The 27,183-nt window shown below is 48.2% G+C and overlaps 1 protein-coding gene across 1 annotated transcript; it reads left to right on the top strand.

Moving 5' to 3' along the window:
* Nucleotides 1-17,653: 17,653 nt before the first annotated feature.
* On the top strand, nt 17,654-19,412 carry LOC103655141 (cullin-associated NEDD8-dissociated protein 1). The gene is made up of 8 exons (XM_020551999.1): nt 17,654-17,801; nt 18,266-18,367; nt 18,468-18,592; nt 18,666-18,767; nt 18,867-18,965; nt 19,041-19,151; nt 19,237-19,320; nt 19,407-19,412. The coding sequence occupies exons 1-8, from the start codon at nt 17,654-17,656 to the stop codon at nt 19,410-19,412; spliced, it is 777 nt and encodes a 258-aa protein (XP_020407588.1).
* Nucleotides 19,413-27,183: the final 7,771 nt, after the last annotated feature.

The following is a 27,183-nucleotide window of genomic DNA, read 5'->3' as shown; positions in this document are numbered from 1 at the left end:
CCAAGTCCATCCTTAATTGAGGGGTGTCTACCAATCGTGTAGGCATCCCTTGCAAATTTTAGCTTGTCAAATTCATTCTTGCTAGTCTTAAGTTGGGCATTAAGACTAGCTAATTCCTCATTTAATTCGGAAATTGAAACTAAATGATTACTACAAGCATCAATGTCAAAATCTTTACACCTATTACAAGTTTCAACAATTTCTACACAAGAATTAGATTTACTAGCTACCTCTAGTTTAGCATTTAAATCATCATTAAAACTTTTTAACTTAGCAATAGTTTCATGACAAGAAGATAATTCACTAGAGAGAATTTCATTCCTCTTAATTTCTAGAGCAAGAGATTTCTGAGCTTCTACAAATTTATCATGTTCTTCATACAACAAATCCTCTTGTTTTTCTAAAAGCATATTCTTATCATTCAAGGCATCAATTAATTCATTAATTTTGTCTACCTTGGTTCTATCTAATCCCTTGAATAAGCATGAGTAATCTATCTCATCATCATCACTAGACTCATCCTCACTTGAAGAAGCATAAGTACTAGTATCATGAGTGCTTACTTTCTTCTCCCTTGCCATGAGGCAAGTGTGACGCTCGTTGGGGAAGAGGGATGACTTGTTGAAGGCGGTGGCGGCGAGTCCTTCATTGTCGGAGTCGGAGGAGGAGCAATCCGAATCCCACTCCTTTCCGATATGTGCCTCGCCCTTGGCCTTCTTGTAATGCTTCTTCTTCTCCCTTTTGTTCCCCTTTTCCTGGTCACTTTCATTATCGGGACAGTTAGCAATGAAATGACCAATCTTACCACATTTGAAGCACGAGCGCTTCTCCTTTGTCTTGGTCTTGCTTGGCTGTCCCTTGCGACCTTTAAGCTTCGTCTTGAAGCGCTTAATGATGAGGGCCATCTCCTCATTATTTAGCCCGGCCGCCTCAACTTGCGCCACCTTGCTCGGTAGCGCCTCCTTGCTCCTCGTTGCCTTGAGAGCAGTGGGTTGAGGCTCATGAATAGGACCGTTCAACGCGTCGTCCACATATCTTGCCTCCTTGATCATCATTCGCCCGCTTACGAACTTCCCTAGAACTTCTTCGGGCGACATCTTGGTGTACCTAGGATTTTCACGAATATTGTTCACCAAATGAGGATCAAGAACGGTAAAGGACCTTAGCATTAGGCGGACGACGTCGTGATCCGTCCATCGCGTGCTTCTGTAGCTCCTTATTTTGTTGATAAGGGTCTTGAGCCGGTTGTATGTTTGAGTTGGCTCCTCGCCCCTTATCATTGCGAACCGTCCAAGCTCGCCCTCCACCAACTCCATCTTGGTGAGCAAGGTGACATCATTCCCCTCATGAGAGATCTTGAGGGTGTCCCAGATCTGCTTGGCATTGTCCAAGCCGCTCACCTTATGGTACTCGTCCCTGCACAAAGAGGCTAGCAACACAGTAGTAGCTTGTGCATTTTTATGAATCTGTTCATTAATAAACATGGGACTATCAGTACTATCAAAGTGCATTCCACTTTCTACAATCTCCCATATGCTAGGATGGAGAGAGAACAAGTGACTACGCATTTTGTGACTCCAAAATCCGTAGTCCTCTCCATCAAAATGAGGAGGTTTACCAAGTGGAATAGATAATAAATGAGCATTAGTACTTTGAGGAATACGAGAGTAATCAAAAGAAAAGTTCGAATTGACCGGTTTCTTTCTCTCGTATTCGTTGTGGTCGTCGTCCTTTTGGGAGGAAGTAGACTCATCGCTGTCGTAGTAGACGATCTCCTTGATGCGTCTTGTCTTCTTCTTCTTCCCATCTTTGCGTCTATGGCCCGAGCCCGAGTCGTTAGACTTGTCATCCCTTGGCTCGTTGACGAAGGACTCCTTCTCCTTGTCGTTGATCACGATTCCCTTCCCTTTAGGATCCATCTCTTCGGGCGGTTAGTCCCTTTGTGAAGAGAACGGCTCTGATACCAATTGAGAGCACCTAGAGGGGGGGGGGGTGAATAGGTGATCCTGTGAAACTTAAACTTATGGCCACAAAAACTTGTTAAGTGTCAGCACAATAATCGCCAAGTGGCTAGAGATGAGTCTCAACAAAACACAATACCACAAGAGATCAAACACAGAGATGACACAGTGGTTTATCCCGTGGTTCGGCCAAGACCAACGCTTGCCTACTCCACGTTGTGGCGTCCCAACAGACGAGGGTTGCAATCAACCCCTCTCAAGCGGTCCAAAGACCAGCTTGAATACCACAGTGTTTTGCTTTGCTTTTCAATATCCCGTTTGCGAGGAATCTCCACAACTTGGAGCCTCTCGCCCTTACACTTGAGATTCACAAAGAAATACGGAGTAAGGGAGGAACTAGCAACGCACACATGACTCAAAATCAGAGCAACAGCACGCACACAAGTCGCAACAAGAGCTCGCAACACAACTCAATGAGTTCACAACTCAACAAGAGCTCTAGATGCTATCACAATGAACCAAATGCGCGGAATCGATGTCTTGGTGCTTAGGAATGTTGTAGGAATGCTTGGTTCTTCTCCTCTATGCGCCTAGGGGTCCCTTTTATAGCCCCAAGGCAGCTAGGAGCCGTTGAGAGCAAATCTGGAAGGCTGATCTTGCCTTCTGTCGACTGGTGCACCGGACAGTCCGGTGCACACCGGACACTGTCCGGTGCCCGATTTCTTTCCTTAAACGGCGCAGCCGACCGTTGGCCGCCAGAGAGCCGTTGGCGCACCGGACATATCCGGTGCACACCGGACAGTCCGGTGCCCCCTTCTAGCCGTTGGCTCGGCCACGTGTCCCGCGCAGATCGCGCGGCCGACCGTTGGCTCACCGGACAGTCCGGTGCACACCGGACAGTCCGGTGAATTATAGCCGTACGTCGCCGGTAAATTCCCGAGAGCGGCCAATTCGCTCGAGCCAGCCTGTCGCACCGGACACTGTCCGGTGCACCACCGGACAGTCCGGTGCTCCTAGACTCAGCAGATTCTTGGCTGCTCGAGCCAAGACATTTCCAATTGAATTTTTCCTGTTTCCAGCACTTAGACACAATACATTAGTCCATAAAACAATGTACTAAGTCTGAGAAACATACCTTTATTCTTGATTTGTACTTTGTCCACCTTTTTACACTTAGACACTTGTGTTGGACACTAAATCACCAAAACACTTAGAAATGGCCCAAGGGCACATTTCCCTTTCAATAAGGCATCGGACGAGCGACCATCAGATTGACCTGACTCTTCCTGCTCAAAGCATCTGCCACTACGTTTGCTTTGCCTGGATGGTAATGAATCTCCAACTCATAGTCTTTGATCAACTCTAACCATCTTCGCTGCCTCATATTCAACTCTGACTGAGTGAATATGTACTTCAGACTCTTGTGGTCTGTGTAAACATCGCATTTCTGTCCATACAGATAATGCCTCCATGTCTTCAATGCGTGAACCACTGTTGCCAACTCTAGATCATGGATTGGGTAATTCTTCTCATGAACCTTCAACTGTCGGGACGAGTAAGCCACAACTCTTCCCTCTTGCATCAACACACATCCCAAACCTGTGTAGCAAGCATCACAATACACCGAGAAGGGCTTGTGCACATCAGGCAAGACTAGGACAGGCGATGTTGTCAACTTCTCTTTCAACGCTTCGAAGGCCTCTTGACATTTCTGGGTCCACTTGAACTCGACTTTGTTGCCTAGCAACGCTGTCATTGGTTTCGCAATCTTCGAAAACCCTTCAATAAATCGTCGATAATATCCGCCCATTCCAATGAAACTCTTGATTCCTCGAGCATCTGTTGGCGCTTTCCAGTTCAGAATGTCTGCCACTTTCTTCGGATCCACAGCCAATCCTTCTTTGTTGATTATGTGACCCAAGAACAGGACTTCACTGATCCAGAACTCACACTTGCTCAAATTTGCATACAACTGGTGCTCTCGCAATCTCTGCAATACCATCCTCAAATGATCTGCATGCTCTTCTTCGCTTTGAGAATTAACCAGAATGTCATCAATGAATACCACCACAAACTTATCAAGATAATCCATGAATACACTGTTCATCAAGTTCATGAAGAAGGCTAGCGCATTGGTCAAACCAAAAGACGTCATAGTGAACTCATACAAACCATACTTGGTAATGAATGTCGTCTTCGGAATGTCCGAAGGTCGGATCCTGAGCTGATGGTAACCTGACCTTAGATCAATCTTGGAGAACACACTGGCTCCTCTCAACTGGTCGAACAGATCTTCTATTCTGGGCAAAGGGTACTTGTTCTTGATTGTGACTTCATTCAGAGCTCGATAATCGATACACATCCTTTTGGTGCCATCTTTCTTTTCCATAAATAAGACAGGGGCGGCCCAAGGCGAGGTGCTTGGCTGAATGTAACCTTTCTCTGACAGCTCATCAATCTGCTTCTTAAGCTCAACCAACTCTGGTCCGGATATTCTGTAAGCTCTCTTAAAGATGGGGGCGGTTCCAGGAAGAAGCTCTATGGCAAATTCAACTTTCCGCTCTGGTGGCATACCCGGTAAGTCCTTTGGAAACACATCTGGGAACTCGGACACAACCTTGATACTCTCAATTGGGTCTGCTTCACTGCTATCGACAGCCATCTGATAACAACTTCCTTTCTTCGGCTCAGGCGGGACTAACTCGGTCACCACTTCCTCTCCTAGTGGGGACACCAACTTGATTGTCCTCTTATCACAACTGATAACTGCCTGATACTTATCTAGCCAATTCATCCCTAGGATGACATCTATTCCCTGAGCACCCATTACTATGAGGTTAGCGGGAAACGCTATCCCCCTTATTTCCACACTTACATTCAAACAAATGCTATCGACTCGAATTCTACCACCGGCTGAGTCAATTTGATTGGGGGTTGACATGGTAGTAATTGGAAGATTATGTGCTTCTACCCATGATGCAGTAATGAAAGAATGTGTTGCTCCAGTATCAAATAACACTTCTGCAATATGGGAGTCGACTGGGAACATACCTACTATCATGCCGGGGGTCTCCTGAACTGCTTCAGCCTCCAAGTGATTCAGTCTCCCATGGTTGTAGCGCGGCTGAGAGCGGTTGCCTGATCCAGGCTGAGGCACGTTCTGCTTTGCTGGGGCACTGGGGCCTGATTGCTGCTGGGCTACCTTCTTCAGACATTGCATCACCCAGTGGCCTTGCTCTCCACAGTGTAAACATGCCCTATTTCCAACCTGAGCTGGTGCTGCCTGACTGTTCTGCTGAGCGGCTGGGGCAGGAAGACGAGGTGCCTGCTGATTCTGCCTCTGAAACTGACCTCCTCCTGACTGATTGTTCTGACGGTTCTGATACTGGTGCTGAGGATACTGCCTTTGGAACTGCTGATGCTGCTGAGGTGGACGCTGGTTCTGCCTGAACTGCTGAGGTTGATTGCCTGAGAAACGAGGACGATTGCTGCTTCCAGGCTGGGGTCCACTGATCTTGCGCTTACGATCCTCCATCTCCTTACGCTTCCTCTCTGTCATGATTGCTCTGTGAATCAGGTGCTGGAATGTCGGGAAGGTGTGATTCATCAGCTGGTACTGCAGAGGATCAACCAAGCCTCTCAGGAAACGGTACTGTCGCTTGGCGTCGGTGTTGACATCTTCAGGAGCATAGCGAGACAGCAGCAGAAACCTGTCCCGGTACTCACTAACAGACGATGACCCTTGCTTGAGGGCCAGGAACTCCTCTTTCTTCACTGTCATCAGACCTGCCGGAACATGGTACTGACGAAAGCTACCTCTGAACTCTTCCCAGGTGATGGTGTCGGGGTTGGCATGTGTGACGAGATAAGACTCCCACCATGACTGAGCTGCTCCTCTCAACAGACGGGGATCATACAGGACTTTCTCCCTATCATCGCACTGAGCGGTATGCAACTCCCGTTCCACAGTGCGTAGCCAGTCTTCAGCATCCATGGGGTCAGAAGAATGAGCGAACGTTGGTGGATGACCTCTCATGAATTCAGCACGCTTGTCTCTGGGCATCTGAGGCATCTGAGGCTGGGGTGGTGCCTGCTGCTGCTGCTGTTGAATGGCGGCCAGAGTCTCACCGATGGCTTGGACTGCCTGAGTCTGCATCAGGAACATCTGCTCGATGGACATCGGGGGCGGGGGCGGCAGTTGTTGTTGCTGGGGTACCTCTTCCTGCTGAGCGGCTTGCTCCTACTGAGCACGCCTTCCTCCTCTGCGCCTGTTCTCTGACATCTGCAGAATGCAACCATAAATCAGAACTGATCTTGCAAATCTTGCAGCATAAGAAAAGGGTATAGAATTCTCCACAACACTAAACGGATGAACATCTTCACTGATCTCCAACACAGACCAACACAACTTCTCAGATAAAGAGGAAAGTGGAATAAAAGGCTTCCCAACTAAATAGCTAACTCCTTTAACATCACAGGTAAACCAAAATGCAGGGGATACCCACAGTCTGGTGACAGTCATTACAAAGATCCAAACCAAACATAGTTCATCATGACAAACATAAATGCACAGGATATAGCAAACTATCCTGTCTAACTAAGACTAACTAAGAGCGAGACTAACGCTAAGACTGTAGTTTCTACGCATATATTTCGTATTAATTACAAGATCCAACTCTAACGATCTATGGTTCTAGATTTATCTTGGTCTTGCAGTCGGGATTGCCATAAGACTGGCGTCCACGCCGAGGTGAGCGGTATGGGTGCTGAGTCCCGACGGGAGCGGGGGAACCATCATCCAGGTGACGACGTTTCGCACGCTCAGCCCGCAGCAGGGCAATCTCAGCACGAGCCCTACTCAGCTCGTCTAATGTATGGTCCAGCTCCGTGTTTAGCACAGCGGCTAGGTTGACTGTGCTGCTCAACCTAGGATTTTCCTCACCGACAGGTGAAACAATCACGCCTCCTGTGCTGCCAAATGGACGGCGGGGGTAATACTTCAGGTTGAGACCGTCAGCTACCCCACCGAGAACCGAGCAGTAGTGCGAAAGCGCACGCCGTGCAGCATCTTGCATGGCCGCCTCAGCTGAGTCCCGCTCAGAGATAGAATAGCGCTCTGGGCAGGCCTCCGCACCCTGGAGACTGTTCTCCGGACGGCGCACCAAGCAGGTCGCCTCCCAGCGGTCCGGGTAGACCCCGCGACTATGCTGGTAGACCACACATCGATACTCGATGGACCAAGTACGCCGATCAAGTGCCCGACGTAGCAGGGTGTCGAGCGCATCATGGAAGTGACACCCGCGAGCAGCGTCGCGAGTGATGGGTCGAGCAACCCATCCTTTCGGCTCCTGGTCAGCAGAGAAGTCGATGTCGTGGCTCGAGCTGTCGTCGCCACCTCTGTCGTTTGGGTCTCCTCCAGCAGCTACTCCAGAGGCTGGGGTGCCCAGAGGTGGTGCAGGGGGCGCCTCCAGAGGAAGCACAGGGGAGCAGCTCCTCACGGACTCTATCTCCTGCTGGAGCAAGAAAGAAGAGCCCTGCTGCTCCTGTCGTCGACGCTCCTGCTCCTCATGCAGGCGGTGGTGCAGCCTCTCCAAGTGACTGGACTGACCGGCCATGGGACGGCGAAGCGGACGCTCAGCAAGACGGGAGGGTAAGAAGGGGATGACGGACTTTCGTGCAGTGTGTCTAAGTCGAGCCATCTACAAAAGACACCGCAAGCAAAAGAGTGAGAACAGAATTAATATGACCAGCAAATAATGAACCATAAATAAATGAAGGATTAGAATAAAACACAATTTTCAGCAAGGTATAATATATAGTAGAACATAGGTTTTGGTCGATATGACCAACTTTTGAAGGGATATCAAAGTCAAGGCAGGGACAGAGGTCTATAGTCCTTAGAACGACCATTCTACTCTAGGTTAGCGGTCCTACAGTTAGCACGGCTTTGATACCACCTATGTCACACCCGGTTTTAGAAGGCAAACCGAATGCGAACCATGTACGTGCCAGGATCAGCAATTCACGTACACAGCAGTTACATAACATGGACATCATCACACAGTGCTCAAATAGTATTAAAAAGGGAAATAATAGTCGATTACATCATATGTCTGAGACATCCACATAGTCCTTACAATAAATCAAAGTGTAGAAAAGAAACATAGATAAACGCGGCCTTCACAGGCAGCCGACTGGGGGTTGCCGCTAACCCACGCCTAGAACTCGTCGTAGTCTTGGAACTCCTGGAAGTCTCCTTCCATGGCTTCATCTTCTCCTGAGCAGTGGTTGCAATGCTGACAACCTGGGGATGGGGGGGTTTGGTGTGTAGAGCAAGGGTGAGTACACATCAACATACTCAGCAAGTGTCCTGTTTGGCTGTAGTGGACTAGCTTTATGTGGGGGTAAGTCAAGCAATTGCTTTTAGTTGGTCAAATTATTATTTACTAATAGAAAGCCAGGTTTTAGCATTAACCCAAGTTATTAGCCCGATGTACCCTTTCCAAACGGAAAGAATACCACTTACCAGCACCATAGTCATAACCAGAACCATCAATCTCATTGCCACCTGTAAACCAAAATGTCTCTGATCAAGTACCACTAATCACTGGAGCTCCCTTGGCCGCTCATAACCGCGAGCACGGCTGATATATCAGTTTTCAAACACTCTGCAGAGGTTGTGCACTTTACCCACAAGCCGTGATTCCCTTTCTGCCCGGAGAGAGCTACTCCCCATTGACCACTACCTAGGTGGTCCAGTAGGGCATCACTACATAGCCTTTACAAAGACTCCCCGGGGCTGTAGCCGCCCGTTAGGTTTCCTAAATGCACCGCACTCCTCCCCAAGGGGCGAACCCAAGCTTGGCAGAGCGAGCCGCATACACCGAGCCCCATTGACGGCACGACGGCTAAGCGAACTACACCCCGAATCCTCTAATTATTCAGCTAAGGGCACCCCATTCCACCCTCATGGTTGCACTGTTTTCCCGGGCGGTCATCCAAAGAACAGGTCCTTACGGAGAGGCACTCGAGAAACCGCTCGAGCCCCCTTAAAGGCCACAAGTATAACATCATAATAAAGAAGAGGGAAAACAGCGTATCATTGATAATTCTCATCATGTTCATCGATTAGAGTTGAGCAATAGCATAAAGCTAAACAATAATAATCCAACCCAAATAGGTAAACAAGGATATGGATAACAAAGCTAGTACATCCTTAGGCATAAATGTGTAATGCGGGAGGTGAATTAAAGAATGAATAGGACAGAGATAGGTCAAGGGACACTTGCCTCCACCAACCGATTGCTGCTCAGGGTCTTCTCCTGCTAGTTCCTCGGGCTCTTCAACCGGATCGTTCTCTATGCGAGTGCAAACATACATACATCCATCCATTGAAATTAGGAAACCAACAGTACACCATACAAGAGAATCAGTAGATTAAACATGCATAGAATATGACATGCGATATTGCATTTACCATGGTTAGAAAGAAATGGGGAAAGGTCTCGCAGGGGTTTAAGCTTACGCTCGAGGCGCATTACGGGTAGAAGAGTAACTAGACATTACGTGCTCTAGTTCTACTTAGCTCCAATAATAAGGATTAGCTACATACACTAATAGAAACGTGACCACTTTTAGTAGGTTAACATTAAATGAGATAGACGATTAGCTATATAAATTAACTAACGTAACCAATTTCTAAATTGAGTTTCCTATTTCATTAACATGCACAACGTGATTAGCGCGCATAAAATATAGAGGGGGGGGGGTAGACGGGCACGTCCATGGGTAGACGGGCACGCCGTGAACTAGCCGTGCGCACGTCGGGGCCGCGCGCTAGCCGAGCTCAAGGTCGTGCGCCATAGTCACGCTGGGCCGAGCTCGAGGCCGCGCCGGGGCCGTCACGACGCGAGCAAGGCACGCCGGGGCGGGCGGGCGAGCACGGCGCACGGGCGGGGCGAAGCACGGGCGGAGCGGGGGGCACAGCCGGGGCCAGGACGGCACGAGGCCGAGGCGGCGCAGGGCGGCGCGGCCGGGGCGGGGCGGGGGCGGCTCGCCGGGGGGGGGGGGGGCGGCGCGAGGGCGAGGCGGGCTCGCCGGGGCGGCCGGGCGCGGGGCGGGAGCGGGCTCGCCGGGGCGGCGCGAGGTCGGGGTGGGGGCGGCTCGCCAGAGCGGGGCCGAGGCGGCTCGCCGGGTGCGGCCGGGCGCGGGGAGGGGCGGGGGCAGCTCGCCGGGCGGGGCCGAGGCGAGGGCGAGGGAAGGGGCGGGGCGGCCGGGCGCGGGACGCCGGGGGGGCGCGGACGGGGCGGGTCGCCGGGGTCGCCGAGCGGCTCGCCGGGGAGCCGGGCGAGCGGGTCGCCGAGGCGGGGGGCGGGGCCGGGCGGCACGGGCGTGGGGAAGGGGGAGGGAGAAGGGGGAGGAGAGGGGAGGGGGGCCTCACCGCGGCAGGGGAGGGCGGCGCGGCGGCGGCGCTAGGGGAGGGAGGCGGCGGCGGCGCTAGGGGAGGGGGCGCGGTTAGGGCAGGGGAGGGGATGACGGGCGGGGCCCGCAGGGGAGGGGAGAGAGAGGATTTGGGGGGGAGGGGCGGCTGGGCCGCTTGGGCCAAAAGGGGGAGGGGGGCGCGGCTGGGTCGGCCCGGGCGGCCCACGGCGGGGGAGGGAAGGGGGAGGGGGCGCGGCTGGGTTGGCTGGCTGGGCCGGGCGCGAGGGGGGGAGGGGGCGGCTGGGCCAAAAATGGGGAAGGAGGGGGGAAGAGAGAATAAAAAGGTTTTCCTTTTTCTAAAAATCTATTTTCTCTAGATGAATGCATTTACATTTTAAACAATCAAAAAGTATGCATGGTTCGGCATGGTGCATCACACAAAATAAAGTATTTTAGGGTTTTGCTTTACACGGGATCCCAAGCCGAATCCCGCTATAACTTTGGAAAAGATCAAGGTTTAGTGAGAAGGAAAGGGAAAAGGAAAGGGTAACGCCTGAATTTGGTGAGGGAAAAGAAGAAAAAATCTACCCCCAAATTCAGGGCGTTACAAGGGAAGAGAGAGGAAAGAGAGGGGGAGGGAGAGAGAGAGAGGAGAGAGCAGCGGAAAGCATGTTTTTTGGCTTCCACTCTCTAGTCTAAAATGTAGACTAGATTCACTTCACTTCTGCCACAGAGCAATTCAGTTTTTATCCGTTTAGCTTTATAGAGTTATGTGAGCTCTACCAGATGTCCGTGAATCATCCCTACTGCAAGCATGTGCGATGAGACATGCAACTACATGTGGCACGACCTGGCAAATAGTTGTCTGATTGTCTCAAACAACGTATTCCATTGTAGTACTATTAGCTAGTGAAATTAGAAGACGACGTACGGCACACTTGCGTTACGTTCTATACGACTCTCCATTTCTCTCTCTCTCTCTACGTCCTATACGACTCCTCCTCTCTCCCTCTCTATACGTTCTATACGACTCTCCATCTCTCTCTCTCTACGTCCTATACGACTCCTCCTCTCTCCCTCTCTCCCTCTCTATACGTTCTATACGACTCTCCATCTCTCTCTCTACGTCCTATACGACTCCTCCTCTCTCCCTCTATACGTTCTATACGACTCTCCATCTCTCTCTACGTTCTATACGACTCTCCCTCTCGCCCTCTCTATACGTTCTATACGACTCTCCATCTCTCTCTCTCTCTACGTCCTATACGACTCCCCCTCTCTATACGTAACTCGATAATATCTGTATCACAATATTAGGGGTTAGGGTTAGGGCTTAGGGTTAGTGGTTAAGGGTTAGGGTATTTGTTAATATGAATTTAATTATTGCTTATGTTAATATGTGTTAATATGTATTTGTATATATATAGCTCAATGAGTTCTCCAACCAAGGACCAAGGATTAGGGCCCGACCACATGGACAAGAGTGTTGCTCAAGAAGAATCCAGCAGTGAAGGATATGAAACGCCTAGCGACCCTTTTCCTACCACTAGGATAGATAGGGCCGATGCGCGTGAGTTGCAACGTGACCCTACTTATGATCCACAAGACCATGAGGTAAATTACACATCCTTAATTTCGTGTGTGTACCTAATTAATTAGCTGATTTCACAATGTCTATTACACATGCATGATTTCTTGTGCATTTTATTACATGAATAGGAGGTCTTGTCTCAATTTCGTGCGATGCTCGAAAAAGCTGCGGCACGATATCAAGACGCACCGGAACCGACCCAAGACGCACCGGAACCGACCCAAGGCGCACTGGAACCGACCCAAGGCGCACCGGAATCGACCGAGACAACCACCCAGAGGTCAAGGAAAAGGAAGCAGAGCGATCAGAACAGAGGTGACAGGGGGCTAAACAAGTTTCCTGACAAGACATATAAAATCGCAGACGTGAGCCCGAATGGTCAGCCCCTAGCTCCAGAAGAGGCACTGCCTAAGTTCCGGAATGCACTTGGGTTCTTAGTTAGAGATAATCTTGACATCACAATCCGACAGTGGAGAGATGTATCAGATGATGTCAAGAATCAAATGTGGAATAAGCTAATAACGAGGTTCGTTTTGCCTGGGGGTTCAGAAGAACTCGTGAAAAAAATACACGATGAAGCAGTTTGCAATCAATTTCTGAAACTGGAGGTCCGAGATGAATACAAGGTTTGCAAAGAAAGGCCTAGACCCGACGAAAAAATATAAAATCTCAGCAGGTCAGTGGGCAGTATTTCTAGAGCAGAGGAGCAGCCCTGATTTCATATCGCTAAGTGAGGCAAATTCGAAACTATCCAAGAAGAACAAATACCGCCACCACCTTGGCACAGGTGGTTACAAGCGTCAGGTTCCTAAGTGGAGACAAGAAGACGCCGAGAAGAAGGCTGCAGGGTTGCCGACGCTGTCCGAGCAACTTGGTGAAAGGACAACTAATTGGATCCGTGCTAGAAAACCAAGGGAAACTGAGTCTGGTGTATCTTTTGATGATCCCACTGTCGAAGAAGCGGCAAAAAACATATATGCAATTGCAGCTAAGCAGAGCCAAGGAACATTTAAGCCGCAAAGGGAGAGAGACATTCTAACGGCTGGTCTCGGTAACCCTGAGCATCCTGGTCGTGTACAAGGAATCTCATCTAAGGAAGGATGGAAGGAAGGATTCGAACCACAATGGGAAGGTCTGTACAAGAAACGTGATCGATATAAGGAAGAGATGGCAAATTATTTTAAGGAGGAGGCCAAGAAAGAGTTCAAAGGCCTGATGTCTGAAATGCTATCGAATCCTCCTCCAGAATTGATGCAGCAATTGGCGATGGCGAGTGCGATGTCTGTTCAACAGATGACCACTCCATAGATGCAAATAATTCCAGCAGCTCAAACGCCGGCTTCCACCGAGGGTACGACCATCCCAAGCTCTGTCGCGTCAACGGGAAATAAGGTCCGCTATCCAGTTGATGACATCACAAGGCATGTGGCATGCACACTAGTTATAAGATATGGTATTAACAATCAGCGTACAAAGAAAGTAGCCACAGGCTGTGGGGGACAGATATCCCCCGGGTCCACTAGAAGAGTAAAAGACCTCACGAAAGGCCCAAGGGCCCAATAAATCGTAAGGTCATTCTTTCGTGGGCCTGGGGAGGGACAATCAGCAAAGCAGATTGACATGAGGCCGGATTAGTGCAAGCCCGGACGGCCTACAGCGTCGAGCGAGTGACCACAACAGAGATCCGACTTTCCCGCGCTGGAGCCCCCATGCAACGGAGCCATGCGAGGATAGGTCGGCAGAACTATAGGGAGATAAACTAAAACAATTCACTATCTTTTAGCTACACATTGTTATCATATCCACGTGTATTGCCCCACGGTCGAGTATATAAGGCCTAGGGGGCACCCCTTCAGATCGATCGACCCTATTACTCAGCCACCCACCTCAACTCTCTGCATTCTCAATTCGGAGAGCTCCCTTGTAACCTCATTCACCAAGCATACTCACCAGGACGTAGGGTGTTACGCATCTCTAAGCGGCCCGAACCTGTAAACATTGTCCACTGTCCCTCGTGCATCTGGCACGAACCATTTTGCTACAGTCGTCGACGCCGTCCTACTCTTAAAAACACCTCGAGGGGCAACCCCGGGTGTGCGGTCGGACCCAAAACACCGACACAGGCCTTGCGATCCTAGGACGCAAGTTCCATGGAAACGACATTCCAGAAGAATATTGCAGGGTAGAAGTGACAACAGTCGTCCAAGGATATGAGGACGACATGCTAGACATCCCTGGGCCCGAAGGTATCGAGACACTTGGACAAGCTATCATGAATTTTATCCTTTGGCCTCGAAGGGATGTTGAATTGGTTGATTGGTTGAATTCGTCGCAGGCCCAACCGTCTCCACCTTCTCAAATTGTTGTTCCTATTGTACATCCATCATCACCTCCTCAAACTTCACATGCTGCTCCTCATCCTCTTTCTGACCCTCCTTCTCCTCATCCTCATGGTGGCCCACCGTCTCGATCCACCTTCTCCACAACCATCTCCACGACCATCAAAGAAATCTAAAGTTTCTATACCAAAATTAGTGTCCCCGTCCGAGAAGAAAAAGAAGAGTAAATCCACTGCTGGCACAGCTCGTTTTTTGAAAGGGATTGGACGGAGCCTCACGTCAGACACTGTTGATTTGGTCGATCTCGAGGAGTCCGCAAAAAAGGCTGAGGCAATGGCCGCAAAGATAAAGAAGCCAACTAAGGCAGATTATAAAAACGTGCCTAAAAAATATGTGCCGGGCAGACCACTACTCACTTTTGAGAAACTAAGGAAGGTCCCGGCTAATATTAAAAGGTTGCATGATTGGTACATGCGGGCATCTTCAGTTGGCATCGACACCATCGGTTTTAATATACCAGCCCATGCTTTTATTGGTTCAAATCAAAAAGCCGTTGTTGCATTCGAGGACATGTGGTTAATGATGAACCTTCAGAGACTCGACGTGCAACTTGTAACCATATTTGCATTGTAAGTGTCACTCATACTCCACATATATGTGTTATTATTAGTGAGTTGTATAAATTTTCAATATCTGACATGCACGTGTGCGTTGCAGAATGCAACATGATCAGCAGAAGATCCTTTATGGTACCAATCCCAATGCTAGTGCCAGTAAAAGGGTTGGGTATCTCAACCCAATAAAGATATGCGAGGATAACCACACTTTTAGAATCGGAAAAGGCAACGAAGCATTACAGGGGCTAACGGACGAAGAAATTGAGGTGCGTATCCAGGATCTGAAGAAGGATTTTGAAGCAAGATACGCCACCTACATAGGACACGCAATGCTTCAATTTCAAGACAGGGAATCCATAGTGGCCCGTACAACTTTAAGTAAGTGTGATTTTGCATAAATAAAATTAATAATTTCAATACACATGTATCACAAGTTTGATTTGTACAGGGACCACTGGATATGCTTCTTCATTTATCCTAAGGTTAGAAAGGTGCTGGTGCTCGACTCCTTGCACACCGAGCCTTCGTCCTATTCAAAATTCCTCGGCCTCTTAGAGCTGTAAGCCTTTTCTATGCATGCATACTTATATCGATGAGAATTGTAGAATAACATGGTGATTCTATTTGAGATCACAGGGCATTTAGGTTTTATAAGCTACGAGGTGGAAAGTACGACACGTCCAAAACAGGCGTGCCACTAGACATCCATTATAACTGGCCGGTAAGTATGTGAATTTATGAATACATATCATACATGTACGTACATAGGACAATGTTGCAACTAAATAACCAATCTCCCGTTATGTAGTGCCACAAGCAACCACCCGGATCGGTCCTATGTGGGTTCTACGTGTGCGAGTTCATGAGAATGAACGGACGATACATCACGAACCCTGGCAAGGTATTATTAGTAATAGTCACGTATGTATTTATGTCATTAAAGATGCAAATGTGTTATTATTGAGTATAAATAGATAATGTTTATAAACTTCATTTACAGCAATTTCAACAAGGAAGCCCGGAGAACTTGACTGAAGGTGCATTGTATGGCATAGTTGAGGACCTGTGCATATTCATATTGAAAGACGTCATTCCCGCAGAAGGGAAATATCACGATGCTTCCGGAACATTAGCTTTGCTAGAGTTTAGAATACTAACAGAAATTAGTAGACTATCTCTTAGCCGAGATAGTTATTAGAGCTTAAGTGAAAACTTTGATGTATATAATGTGTGATGCATACATGGTTGTAAACAAGACTTTGATGTATATAAATGTATGATAGAATTTAATTCCATGTTGCTTTTAATATCAATACTACATGTTTATCAATATCAATATAAATATATATATATATGTTTGTGTGTGTAAATATATAAATTTCAGTACGAAAATTTAAAAAAAGGCGGGAAACCTTTTCACTGGCGGCTAAATAAAACAAACCGCCAGTGGAAATAGCATTTCCACTGGCGGTTTTCTTAATAAAACCGCCAGTGGAAATGCTATTTTCAATGGCGATTTCTTAAGAAAACCGCTAGTGGAAATGCTATTTCCACTGGCGGTTCTTGAATAACCGCCAGTGGAAATGGCGATTTCCACTGGCCCCTAGCATTGACGGCACTGAAAAACGCCAGTGAAAATAGTTTTAGGACCGTCACTATAGAACTTATGTGTACTAGTGTTATCATTATTCATTTATATTTATTAATGTACACATATTAATTAAAGTATATATATATTAAATATTCATTAATATCAATTCATAAATATATAGAATAAAAAGTTTCTGGACACATTACTCTGAGTTGTGGCTCCAATCAATACTAAATGTTTTTCGGAGGGTGCGCTAGTGTGACTGGCGCTAGAGCCCCTTTAGTGCCGGTTTGAGCTACCAACACTACAAGAAACTAATAAAAGTTCGTGGATTAATTTAAGAACGTGGGTACCGACGTTCTTAATTGAGTTATGTTCGTGGGTTAATTTAAGAACGTGGGTTCTTATATTAAATTCGTGGGCCTGTGGGAAAACCGTCGAACTTATAGTATTAGGAACGTGAGTACCCACTATAGATGGCCAATAAGCACGAGGCCCGTGAGCCCGGCACGAAGCCCGCGTTTTGGGCCCGGTCCGAGCCCGGCACGGTACGAATAAGCGGGCGGGCTTGGACAGGAAACTAGGCACGGCGGCTAGCCCGGCACGGCCCGTTTACCTCTAAGCTCGTTAAGCCCGTTTTTTTACAATAAAACGTGCTTACCGGCCCGTTTAGCCCGCGTTTCGGCCCGTTTTTTTCGTGCTAAACGGGTCGGCCCGGCCCGGTTAGGCCCGCTGCGGGCCGGGCTTGGACAGAAAATTAAGCCCGCGGGCTCAGCAGGCCCGGCCCGGTTATTGGCCGGGCTTCACCGGGCCCGGGCCGAGCGGCCCATTTGGCCATCTCTAGTACCCACGTTCTTAACTTAAATTTGTGGGCCACGTGGACCCCGTCGAACTTAACCTAAAACCTAAATTTTCTCTCACCCCGCGCGTCTGTCTTCTTTTCCCTGTGGACACCGCGCGCGCGCCCGAAGCTACCCGCCTCGCCGCCAACCCGCCGCCACAACCTCGCCGAGCGTGCCCCGCCTCCACCCCGCGCCCGCCCCACCGCCCCACCGCGCGCAGGCTCGCGCGCCGCCACCAGCGCGGCCAGCCCTCGCCACCCCACGGCCCTGCCGCCGCCTCGCTGGCCCACCATGCCCCCCCGCCCCACCGCGCCACCCCGCCTCCGCCTGCTCGCGCGCAGCTGGCCCACCGTGCCCTGCCGCTCCACCACAGCAGGGAACATCTGCGGTGGCTCCGGGAAGGACCGGGTGGCCGAGGATTTCAGGTCGTCTAGCCCAGGTGAGGGCTTGCATCAATCAAGCACCCGCCCGCTTTGTTTTGTTTTTCCCTTCTTCGTCGTCTTCTTTCTCCTCTAGCTTTTCATCCGATTCTTCCAATTCATGGATCCTGAGGCTGGGGCGGCCTGTCCTGGTCGAGGAAACTTTCCTGCCTTCTGCTAAATTTTGTTTCTTGCAAGTTTCATTCTGAAGTTCCACTAGCTGAAGATGCATGCCTTGTTTAGATCCTAGATTAATATTTATTGGCCCTTGAATGTATCATGGCTTGTTTAGAGGCGGGGGCAGCACTTTCCGATCTCAAATTTTGTTCTTCACTTCTATTTATTTCATCAGAGATTCGCATTTTTTATCCGCTAGGAAGGGTGGTAAAAGGCTAAGCTTTTTTTGTGAATTCTCTGCGTTCTTCACTAATCCCCACCCTGATCAGTAACCACGCTTACGAATCGTTTCCTAATCATGTGACAGGGACAACAATGACCTCCAAGACGAGCGGCAGCATAACCACCAGCCTGAGCACCACGGGGAAGCTCTGCTCCGTGGGCAGTAGCTTCATGGCATCCGCAGAATGTATATCTTGTTTTTGTTGCTATGCTTAGCAGAAAAATTCTTGTTTTGCTGCTATGCTTAGCAGAAAAATTCTGCATTTAGATTGCATGTTCTGTCTCAGTGTCTCCTGTCCCCATGCATCATTCTGTTTTGCTTTGCAGCCCTCGCTGGTTGCTGAAGCAAGAGGTCCCAAAAGTTGTCAACTCTATCAACAGGCAGTTACGCGAAAAATCAATCAAGACAAAGGTCAGTCCTTCAGTTTTCCTGCAATTCATGGTTCTGGAACTGTAAGTCTGATTATATTCCTAGCATTTTTCAGGTTGGGGCATTTTCAGTACTGAAGGAGCTTGTGGTTGTATTACCAGACTGTCTTGCTGATCATTTTGGATCACTTGTTCCTGGGATTGAGAAGGCTTTGAATGTTAGCTGTGACTTTCACTCCCTATTTTTTTGGACAAAAACTTTCAGCCCCTAAAAAACTTCTTGTGAAACATTTTTGAACTTATAGTCGATTTGACAGGACAAGTCTTCTACCTCCAACCTGAAGATTGAAGCACTTGTATTAACAAGGCTTGTTATGGCTTCACATTCGCCATCTGTGTTTCATCCATACATCAAGGTATTGTAGTTTATCAATGTTGAGTAGAATTTGGAGACTATAGGAGTGGCTACTGATTGTAAATCAAATTTCCAGGCACTTTCTGCACCTATACTGTCTGCTATCAGAGATAGATATTATAAAGTCACTACTGAGGCTTTGCGGGTGTGTGGAGAGCTAGTCCGTGTCCTTCGTCCAAATCTCGAGGTCATATTGTATTCCATGCCTTACAGACATGAAGTACCCTATTATCTTTTTTATTTTTTTTTATTTTTGTTATTTTGGGGTGCAGAAAACTGCAGTTGATTTTAAGCCATACATTGGTCCAATCTATAATGTGATACTGGGACGTTTGGCCAATCAAGATCAGGATCAGGTTTGGCAAAATTCTCTTTTCTCACTCCCTCTCTTGTGTGCTTGCAGTGCACTCTCATTTATCATGCAAATTTGTGTTCTCCCAAGAGGTAAAAGAATGTGCCATATCTTGCATGAGTTTGGTGGTCTCTACTTTTGGTGATGGTCTTGAAAGAGAATTACCAGCATGCCTTCCCATACTCGTTGACAGGATGGGTACGTAATGAAATTACAAGACTTACAGCTGTCAAGGTAAGTTTTTGACTGCTTGCGTTTGATACCAATGCTTAATTGGAGGTTTTAACATCGTGCAATGCTTGTTTATGGCATATTTAATATTAAAGAACAAATGCTGAAACACTTGATTAAGGATATCTAATATTGCATAATTTAGTCATACCAATTTCTGTCTACTTATGCATGAGAATATGTTGTCTAATTTTTGTTTATTTCTTATTTTCTTCTGTGGTACCTAAACTATTTCACTTGACAGGCATTTTCAGTTATTGCGAATTCACCTCTACGTATTGATCTCTCGTGTGTCCTGGATCATGTTGTTTCTGAACTCACAGCTTTCCTTCGTAAGGTACTTGCATAATTGCATGGATCTTTGCTGCCTTCATTTGATTTTTATTTTCTATGAAAAGCATAGCAAAGAGCAAGATAATGCCTTCGTTTTCTCTCTCTTATGGAACAGGCCAACAGAGGAGCTCTTAGGCAGGCGACGTTGGGAACTCTAAATTCTTTGGTTGTCACATATGGTTTGCAATATGTCAATATAACTAAATAACAGCTTGCTAAGGTGTTCAGTCCTTAGTAGGCTGCATGTAAAGCTTTTATTTAGCCGTCCTATTTTGTTCTCTAGGTATCAGATTTGAATACATGGAATATATTTACACTCCGATGTCCTGATCAAGAGCGATAGAGCTAATGTTTGAACTTGTGTGTTTAAACTTGTGAACTACAAATGTGAACTATGGATGTGAACTTATGTGAATTTGTGAACTTATGTATTTGGACTTATGTGAACTTATGTATTTGGACTTGTGTGAATTTGTGATATGAACATATATCCATGTATTTGAAATCTGTATTGTATGTGATATTCTGTGTTGCATGTGATATTATGTTTGTCTAATTTTTCATTTCTGTAAAAAATTTTCTGAAAAAGTGTTAAGAACGTGGGTACCCACGTTCTTAACGTTAAGTTCGTGGGTAACGTCGAACTTAATGTGCAGCCCACGCAGACCCACGCAGGCCAAATAAGTTCGACGGCCATGTGGCCCCGTCGAACTTAACAATAAGAACGTGGGTACCGTCAAACTTATGGGAACAAATTCGACGGCCACCGTCGAACCTAAAAACGCACGTTCTTAATGTTAAGTTCGACGGTACCCACGTTCTTTATGTTAAGTTCGACGGTACCCACGTTCTTAATGTTAAGTTCAACGGGGTCGTCGAACTTACTTCTTTAAGTTCGTCTAAAAATTGCCGTCGGCTATATTCGTCGATAAACCCACGTTCTTACGGTAAGTTCGACGGCTTATTACATTAAGTTCGACGGTTTTTCAGCCACATTCTTTAACCACTTTTCTGTAGTGCAACCATACTAAAGGCCCCTCTTTAGTATACGTCTATATAACCGAGCCTTAAAATTGGCGTCTTTAGTTTCGGTTTCTCAGTATTGGTTAGAGATTCGGAACTGTATCCGATTTTCAACCGATATTGACGGTCCTTTCTAAAGTAGTGAATATATCTTTTCTAGAAAATGTGTCTTAAATAATTTGTAAAATCTTCATATGACCTCAAATGAAGATATATCAGAGTTATTAAAACCTGAAGCGTTTTGGGCTCCTCCCCGCACTTGGCGGGCTCTCGGCCATGCGTGTACCAACGCGTGCTCGGTGGCTTCGGACCCGAACGTTTTATTCAATTGGATTCAATGGAGTCATTCACGTCCACTGTGTCCGCACTCCCTCTCCGACCCTACTAGACCACCACCCACCCATCACACCATGCGAGCGGCGAGCGAGTACTGGCGCTGTCGGTGCACCGCCTCCCCTCGCTTGCGTGCATGCCGCTGCCCCTGAGACCCTCCGCTCAACGCTCACCAGCTGTAGGAGGCGGCGGCAGCAGCCAGCACCCTCTGCTGCTCATTTCCCTCTCCGACCAACCCTTTCTAGAAGCCTCCAAACCGTATCGTAGGAGGAAGAGGAGCTAGGAGGAGCTAACGTCTACTCGGAAGGTACGGAAACTAGATTTGGCTTTGGTGCTGGTTATAACATCCAGTTAATAATTAAGGTTGTTGTTTTCCACTATTTTTTTCTTCGTGGTGGCATAAAGGTGGAATTGATTGTCTTTTTGTAATTTTTAATGTGTTTATTACTTTATTCTAATATTCCATATGAAATGCTAAAAAGAAAAAAAATGAATTTTGTTTATGTTTTGGCATCTTGACTTAAAGTGTGCCTGTGCAAAAAGGCCAAAATCTACTCTACACGTGCATCAATGCGACTTGTATATCCACAGAAATTTATAGCCATGAAATCTTTGTACTGCTTTGTTATATTTTGACTGCATTGATTTGTTTAGATATTATTTTTTAGGACTTCAACAATGTGGTTTTCCTCTCCCTTACAATTGTTCGGGTGCTGTCTGAAAGTGACATGATCTCCATTCTGCACATTTTTTCATCAAGTTACTGGATTCACCAAAGATATTATACTTTCTAGAAATTTTGAGACTAATTTAGAGCCAAAACTGATAGTAATTGCTCCTCTAACTATCCGATAAGTTATCGCATTGTAGTTGATGCAGAAAATTTAAATGACCAGCCTGGTTTTTAATGAACCTTTTCATTTATCGTTCTTTAATCTTAGTCCACGACTGATTGAATATATATCATCCTCTTGTTCTTGAATTCTAATTATGTTTGTAGCCAGCTGCTCTTGATGGGGATTTGATTTGAAGACAGGAGCAAACCCACCATCATATGTAGGGTTTGAGTTTGAAAAAATGCACAAAATAAAGGCTAAAAGTTTATTTGTTTTTTTATTTTTCCTGCTTTGCTTTTTTAATTTTCCTTTTGCGACAATAGGGGAACCCCCATTTTAGTGTCCCTTCATTTAACTTCTGTCCTTCAGCAGAAACTTACAACTTGATAGTCCTGCTCATGGAAATGGCAATTCAAATGGCGTCATGGTTCTCTTGAAAGAGCTAAATCATGATTTTAGTGTGAAGCCTCTTGTCTCGTCTCATGTGTTAGCCCATGTGTTATAATGGCTGATGGTGTGAACCCTGATCCATCAGAATGTTATGTGGATTCACCTTGCTGGCGAGGGACATCTTCTCGCCTCTCTCCATATTTGATGGTCTTCCAGCATTGGTTGTGCAAACAGTGAAACATGAATTAGATACTTTTGATGCGAGGAAGGAACAAAGCTCCAGCACTAATTGTGGCGCTACATCTAAACTTCGAAATTCGGTCTGTTGAAAGAGTACACAAAACAATTCCCAATCACATGTTAAATTGGGTCTATCCAAGGAACCTGAAGATATTGGTGCAAATATCACACAATATTCCCATGGAAAAAGCAGCTTGCAAAACATGGTGCAGTGAATTCCAATGCAGACAAACACTATTTAGCAGTGATAGATGATTGCACAAAGCGATCTGGCCTAAAATCTGATGTTCAACTCAAATCAAAATATTCTATATGATTTTACCTGGTGCACCCTGTCTCACATTTTTTCCTTCTTTGGCTTATGCATGTAATTGGCCCCGTTACAGGTTCATGCTCTTCATTTGGAACGAACATATCAGGAATTCTGAAGGCGGTCGGAGGTACTATGCAATAGTTGTTTTGATGAAATAGAGCTAGAGGAGCATGACTACAACCTCATACAATCAGTAATTGAGAATCTTCAGACTTGGCTTCATAAAGCAAGCAAGGTGCACCATTTTTGCATTTCTAAACTTATATTAACACAACTACAAAAACATGATTAGGGGTCTGACGTCCCCCTAACATTAAACTATCACAGGGAGGTGGCCACGAGGCATTCAGGTAGGTCGCGTTGTGGACTAATTGGTAGTTTGAAATAGAAGAGATTGCCCTTTAATGTAGCGATCGATTATGGATTCATGGCATTTATTAGGCTACTTGCCCTTTAATGGACATATGGTCAACCTATATTTTATCTTCATGCCACTTGCATTGTTATTGTTGCTCACTTCCATTAGTTTGAGACTAACTTCATTTGGCATTCAAATCTTTTAGGTTCTCCCAGCTCATATCTGCCTGGCAGTTGCTCAAGACATCCATCACTAGGTGATTCAGTTGAACTATAACCATGATTCAGTTCCTTGGCAATTTTTCCTCAACAGCAAGGCTAAGTTGCAAGCTGTGGTTGGTATCAATAGGTCTTGCTTTCTTCAGGCAAAAATTTCATACTTCTACGGATGAAATAGAGTAGATCTTGGTAGAATGGTCGTTTTGGCGCATGGTCGTTGTCTATTGAAATTGTTTTGAAGTTGCTATGTATAGTGGCTTGAAGAGGGAGATGTGACCAATGTTCATGTCTGCACAATCAACATAGATTGGACTCTACAGAATTGACAAGGTCTGCTGGTCTCATCTCATGATACATACTGACCTAAACAAAGCACCATACATGCTAGGCTTATTTATTTCATTATTCCTTACCATAAACCATGAACTTTCATGCCACTCTCATGTGTTGACCTATCTAGATTAATTATCTTGCAGTGTTATGTTAACATAAAAAATATATCTACATATGTGTCTTGCCACACAAATAAGTATGCTGTAGATGAATTCACTTAGGCACATCCTTAAGGTGTTGTGTCCTTACCTGAGCTTATTGTCATTTACAAAAGGGGTGCACAGCTTGCCATCTCAACCACTTCACTGCAGTAGAACAAGCAAACAAAAAAATGTTATATCTGCAACATGCTTTAGTTTTGGCAGCCACCAACAACACAAAATGGTTATATGGCAAAACTCTAGAATGCAGAAAACATGGTAAATTACAGCTATCATGTTCCTTCCCTGTCCAGTGAGAAATGTAGCTTCTGCCAGTGCTGCTAACAATGTTCCTTTGCCTAAATAGTAAGGTATTTCTATGCATCAGTTCTGGCATAAATAGACGTGGGTATACATAGAGCATCCAAAAAAACCTTTGGTGCTCTACATGTTGTGTTGTCGAACATACTAGCTTTTGAAAACATATTACTCGAATATGTGTAGGCCTGCAGCAAAAGATGATATTTTTTTCAACCTTAGCGAAAACATTGCTCAAACAAATAAGGAACATAGCATTGAGACATTACATGAACATTATGTTGTTGCTTAATTTGCAATTCTAGAGCTGATTCAGTGTGAATTTAGAGAGGTCATCATACATTTGAAGTTGTTAATTTCAAACTGAAACTGTCGGGGACCATAATTAGGGGTACCCTCAAGACGCCTAATTCTCAGCTGGTAACCCCCATCAGCATAAAGCTGCAAAGGCCTGATGGGCACGATTAAGTCAGGGATCAGTCCACACGAGTGACTCGATCGCGCTTCACCCGAGCCTAGCCTCGGCCGAAGGCAGCCGACCTCGAGAGACTTCCGTCTCGCCCGAGGCCCCCCTTTTTATGGCGGACACATCACCGGCTTGCCCAAGGCCTTGGCTTCGCTCAGAAGCAACCTTGACTAAATCACCACACCGACTGACCAAATTGCAGGGGCATTTAACGCAAAGGTGGCCTGACACCTCTATCCTGACACGCGCCCCCGGCAGAGCCGAGGTGACCGCCGTCACTCCACCGCTCCACTGGCCAGTCTGACAGAAGGACAGCGCCGCCTGCGCCACTCCGACTGCAGTGCCACTCGACAGAGTGAGTCTGACAGGCAACTAGGCCTTGCCGAAGGCGCCACGGCGAACTCCGCTCCGCCCGACCCCAGGGCTCGGACTCGGGCTAAGACCCGGAAGACGGCGAACTCCGCTCCGCCCGACCCCAGGGCTCGGACTCGGGCTAAGACCCGGAAGACGGCGAACTCCGCTCCGCCCGACCCCAGGGCTCGGACTCGGGCTAAGACCCGGAAGACGGCGAACTCCGCTCCGCCCGACCCCAGGGCTCGGACTCGGGCTAAGACCCGGAAGACGGCGAACTCCGCTCCGCCCGACCCCAGGGCTCGGACTCGGGCTAAGACCCGGAAGACGGCGAACTCCGCTCCGCCCGACCCCAGGGCTCGGACTCAGGCTAAGACCCGGAAGACGACGAAACTCCGCCTCGCCCGACCCCAGGGCTCGGACTCCGCCCTGGCCTCGGCCGGACGACTTCCGCCTCGCCCGACCCCCTGGCTCGGGCTCGGCCACGGCAACTGAAGGCAAGACTCAACCTCGGCTTCGGAGGAAACCCCACGTCGCCCTGCCTAGAGCACAGACCGCCACGTCAACAGGAAACGTCATCATCACCCTACCCCGAATCGACTCGGGTCACGGAGAACAAAACCGGCGTCTCGTCCGGCCAGCTCCGCCAGAGGGGCAATGATGGCGCTCCACGAGCTCTATGACGACGGCGGCCCCCAGCTCTCTTACGGCAGCAGGACAACGTCAGCAGGGACTCGACCGCTCCAACAGCTGTCCCTCCATCAGGCTCCGCCGCACCTCCGATAGCCACGACATCACGCCAGCAGGATGCCCAGATCTCTCCGGCTGCCACATCGGCATGTACCTAGGGCACTAGCTCTCCCTCCGCTAGACACGTAGCACTCTGCTACATCCCCATTGTACACCTGGGTCCTCTCCTTACGACTATAAAAGGAAGGATCAGGGCCTTCTCAGAGAAGGTTGGTCGCGCGGGACCGAGGACGGGACAGGCGCTCTCTTGGGGCCGCTCGCTTCCCTCACCCGCGTGGACGCTTGTAACCCCCCTACTGCAAGCGCACCTGACCTGGGCGCGGGACGAACACGAAGGCCGCGGGACTTCCACCTCTCTCACGCTCGGCTCCGGCCGCCTCGCCTCTCCCCCCTCCGCGCTCGCCCACGCGCTCGACCCATCTGGGCTGGGGCACGCAGCACACTCACTTGTCGGCTTAGGGACCCCCCTGTCTCGAAACGCCGACAGTTGGCGCGCCAGGTAGGGGCCTGCTGCGTGCTGACGAATAGCTCCCCGTCAAGCTCCAGATGGGCAGTCTCCAGCAACCTCTCCGGCCCGGGACGGTGCTTCGTTTCGGGGCTCTCGAGTTCATGTCCTTCGACGGCAGCTACGACATGATACTTCTTCCACCGCCGTGCGACCACAACAATGGCGGCCGACAACCCGCCCGCCGGCGGCGGAATCGACAACGTCTACCCCGCGTAGTGGAAAAGCAACATTCGGGCTCGCTCCGTTCTCTCCCCCGCCAACGGAGGAGGAGGCGGGGCCGTCAAGGCCAGACGGGAGGCCGCGCTTCGCCGGCTGTCAAGCGAATCGACGCCCCCGACGCCCCGACGGAAGGCACGCCGGACATCGACCTCGCGTTCAAGACGGAGGCAAGCGCCGTCCCCCCACGGCACGATGACCCCGAGCAAGAAGACGACGCCGGCGCGCTCGCGGAAAGCCTGCAGGACGTCGCCCTCGAACCAGAGATGACGGCGCAACCAGACCCCGATGTGACTACGTCGCTCCTCGTCGACCAAAAGGTAACGACTAACTCCCATCTTGCGTCATTTCGACTCGGCCTCAACCCGCCAAACGACCTCGTTTTGGCGGGCGCCCTCATTGAGGCGAGTGCAACCCCACTGAGGTTCTGTATGCGATCGCCTTGGGACCGACTGACGGACGTCTCGACCTACGGGCCCTCTGGGTCCGAGGAAGATGACGACCCCAGCA

This window comes from Zea mays, chromosome 4, assembly GCF_902167145.1.
Source record: "Zea mays cultivar B73 chromosome 4, Zm-B73-REFERENCE-NAM-5.0, whole genome shotgun sequence".
NCBI classification, from domain to species: Eukaryota; Viridiplantae; Streptophyta; class Magnoliopsida; order Poales; family Poaceae; genus Zea; species Zea mays.
This window is presented reverse-complemented; position numbering and strand designations above follow the sequence as displayed.

Bases quoted from the DNA above. Each gene is read 5' to 3' on its own strand.
- LOC103655141 (XM_020551999.1), top strand. From the start codon at position 17,654: ATGCCCCCCCGCCCCACCGCGCCACCCCGCCTCCGCCTGCTCGCGCGC. The intron at 18,368-18,467 runs GTATATCTTGTT...GTTCTGTCTCAG, and splicing joins CTTCATGGCATCCGCAGAAT to TGTCTCCTGTCCCCATGCAT. The intron at 19,152-19,236 runs GTCATATTGTAT...TTTGGGGTGCAG, and splicing joins TCCTTCGTCCAAATCTCGAG to AAAACTGCAGTTGATTTTAA.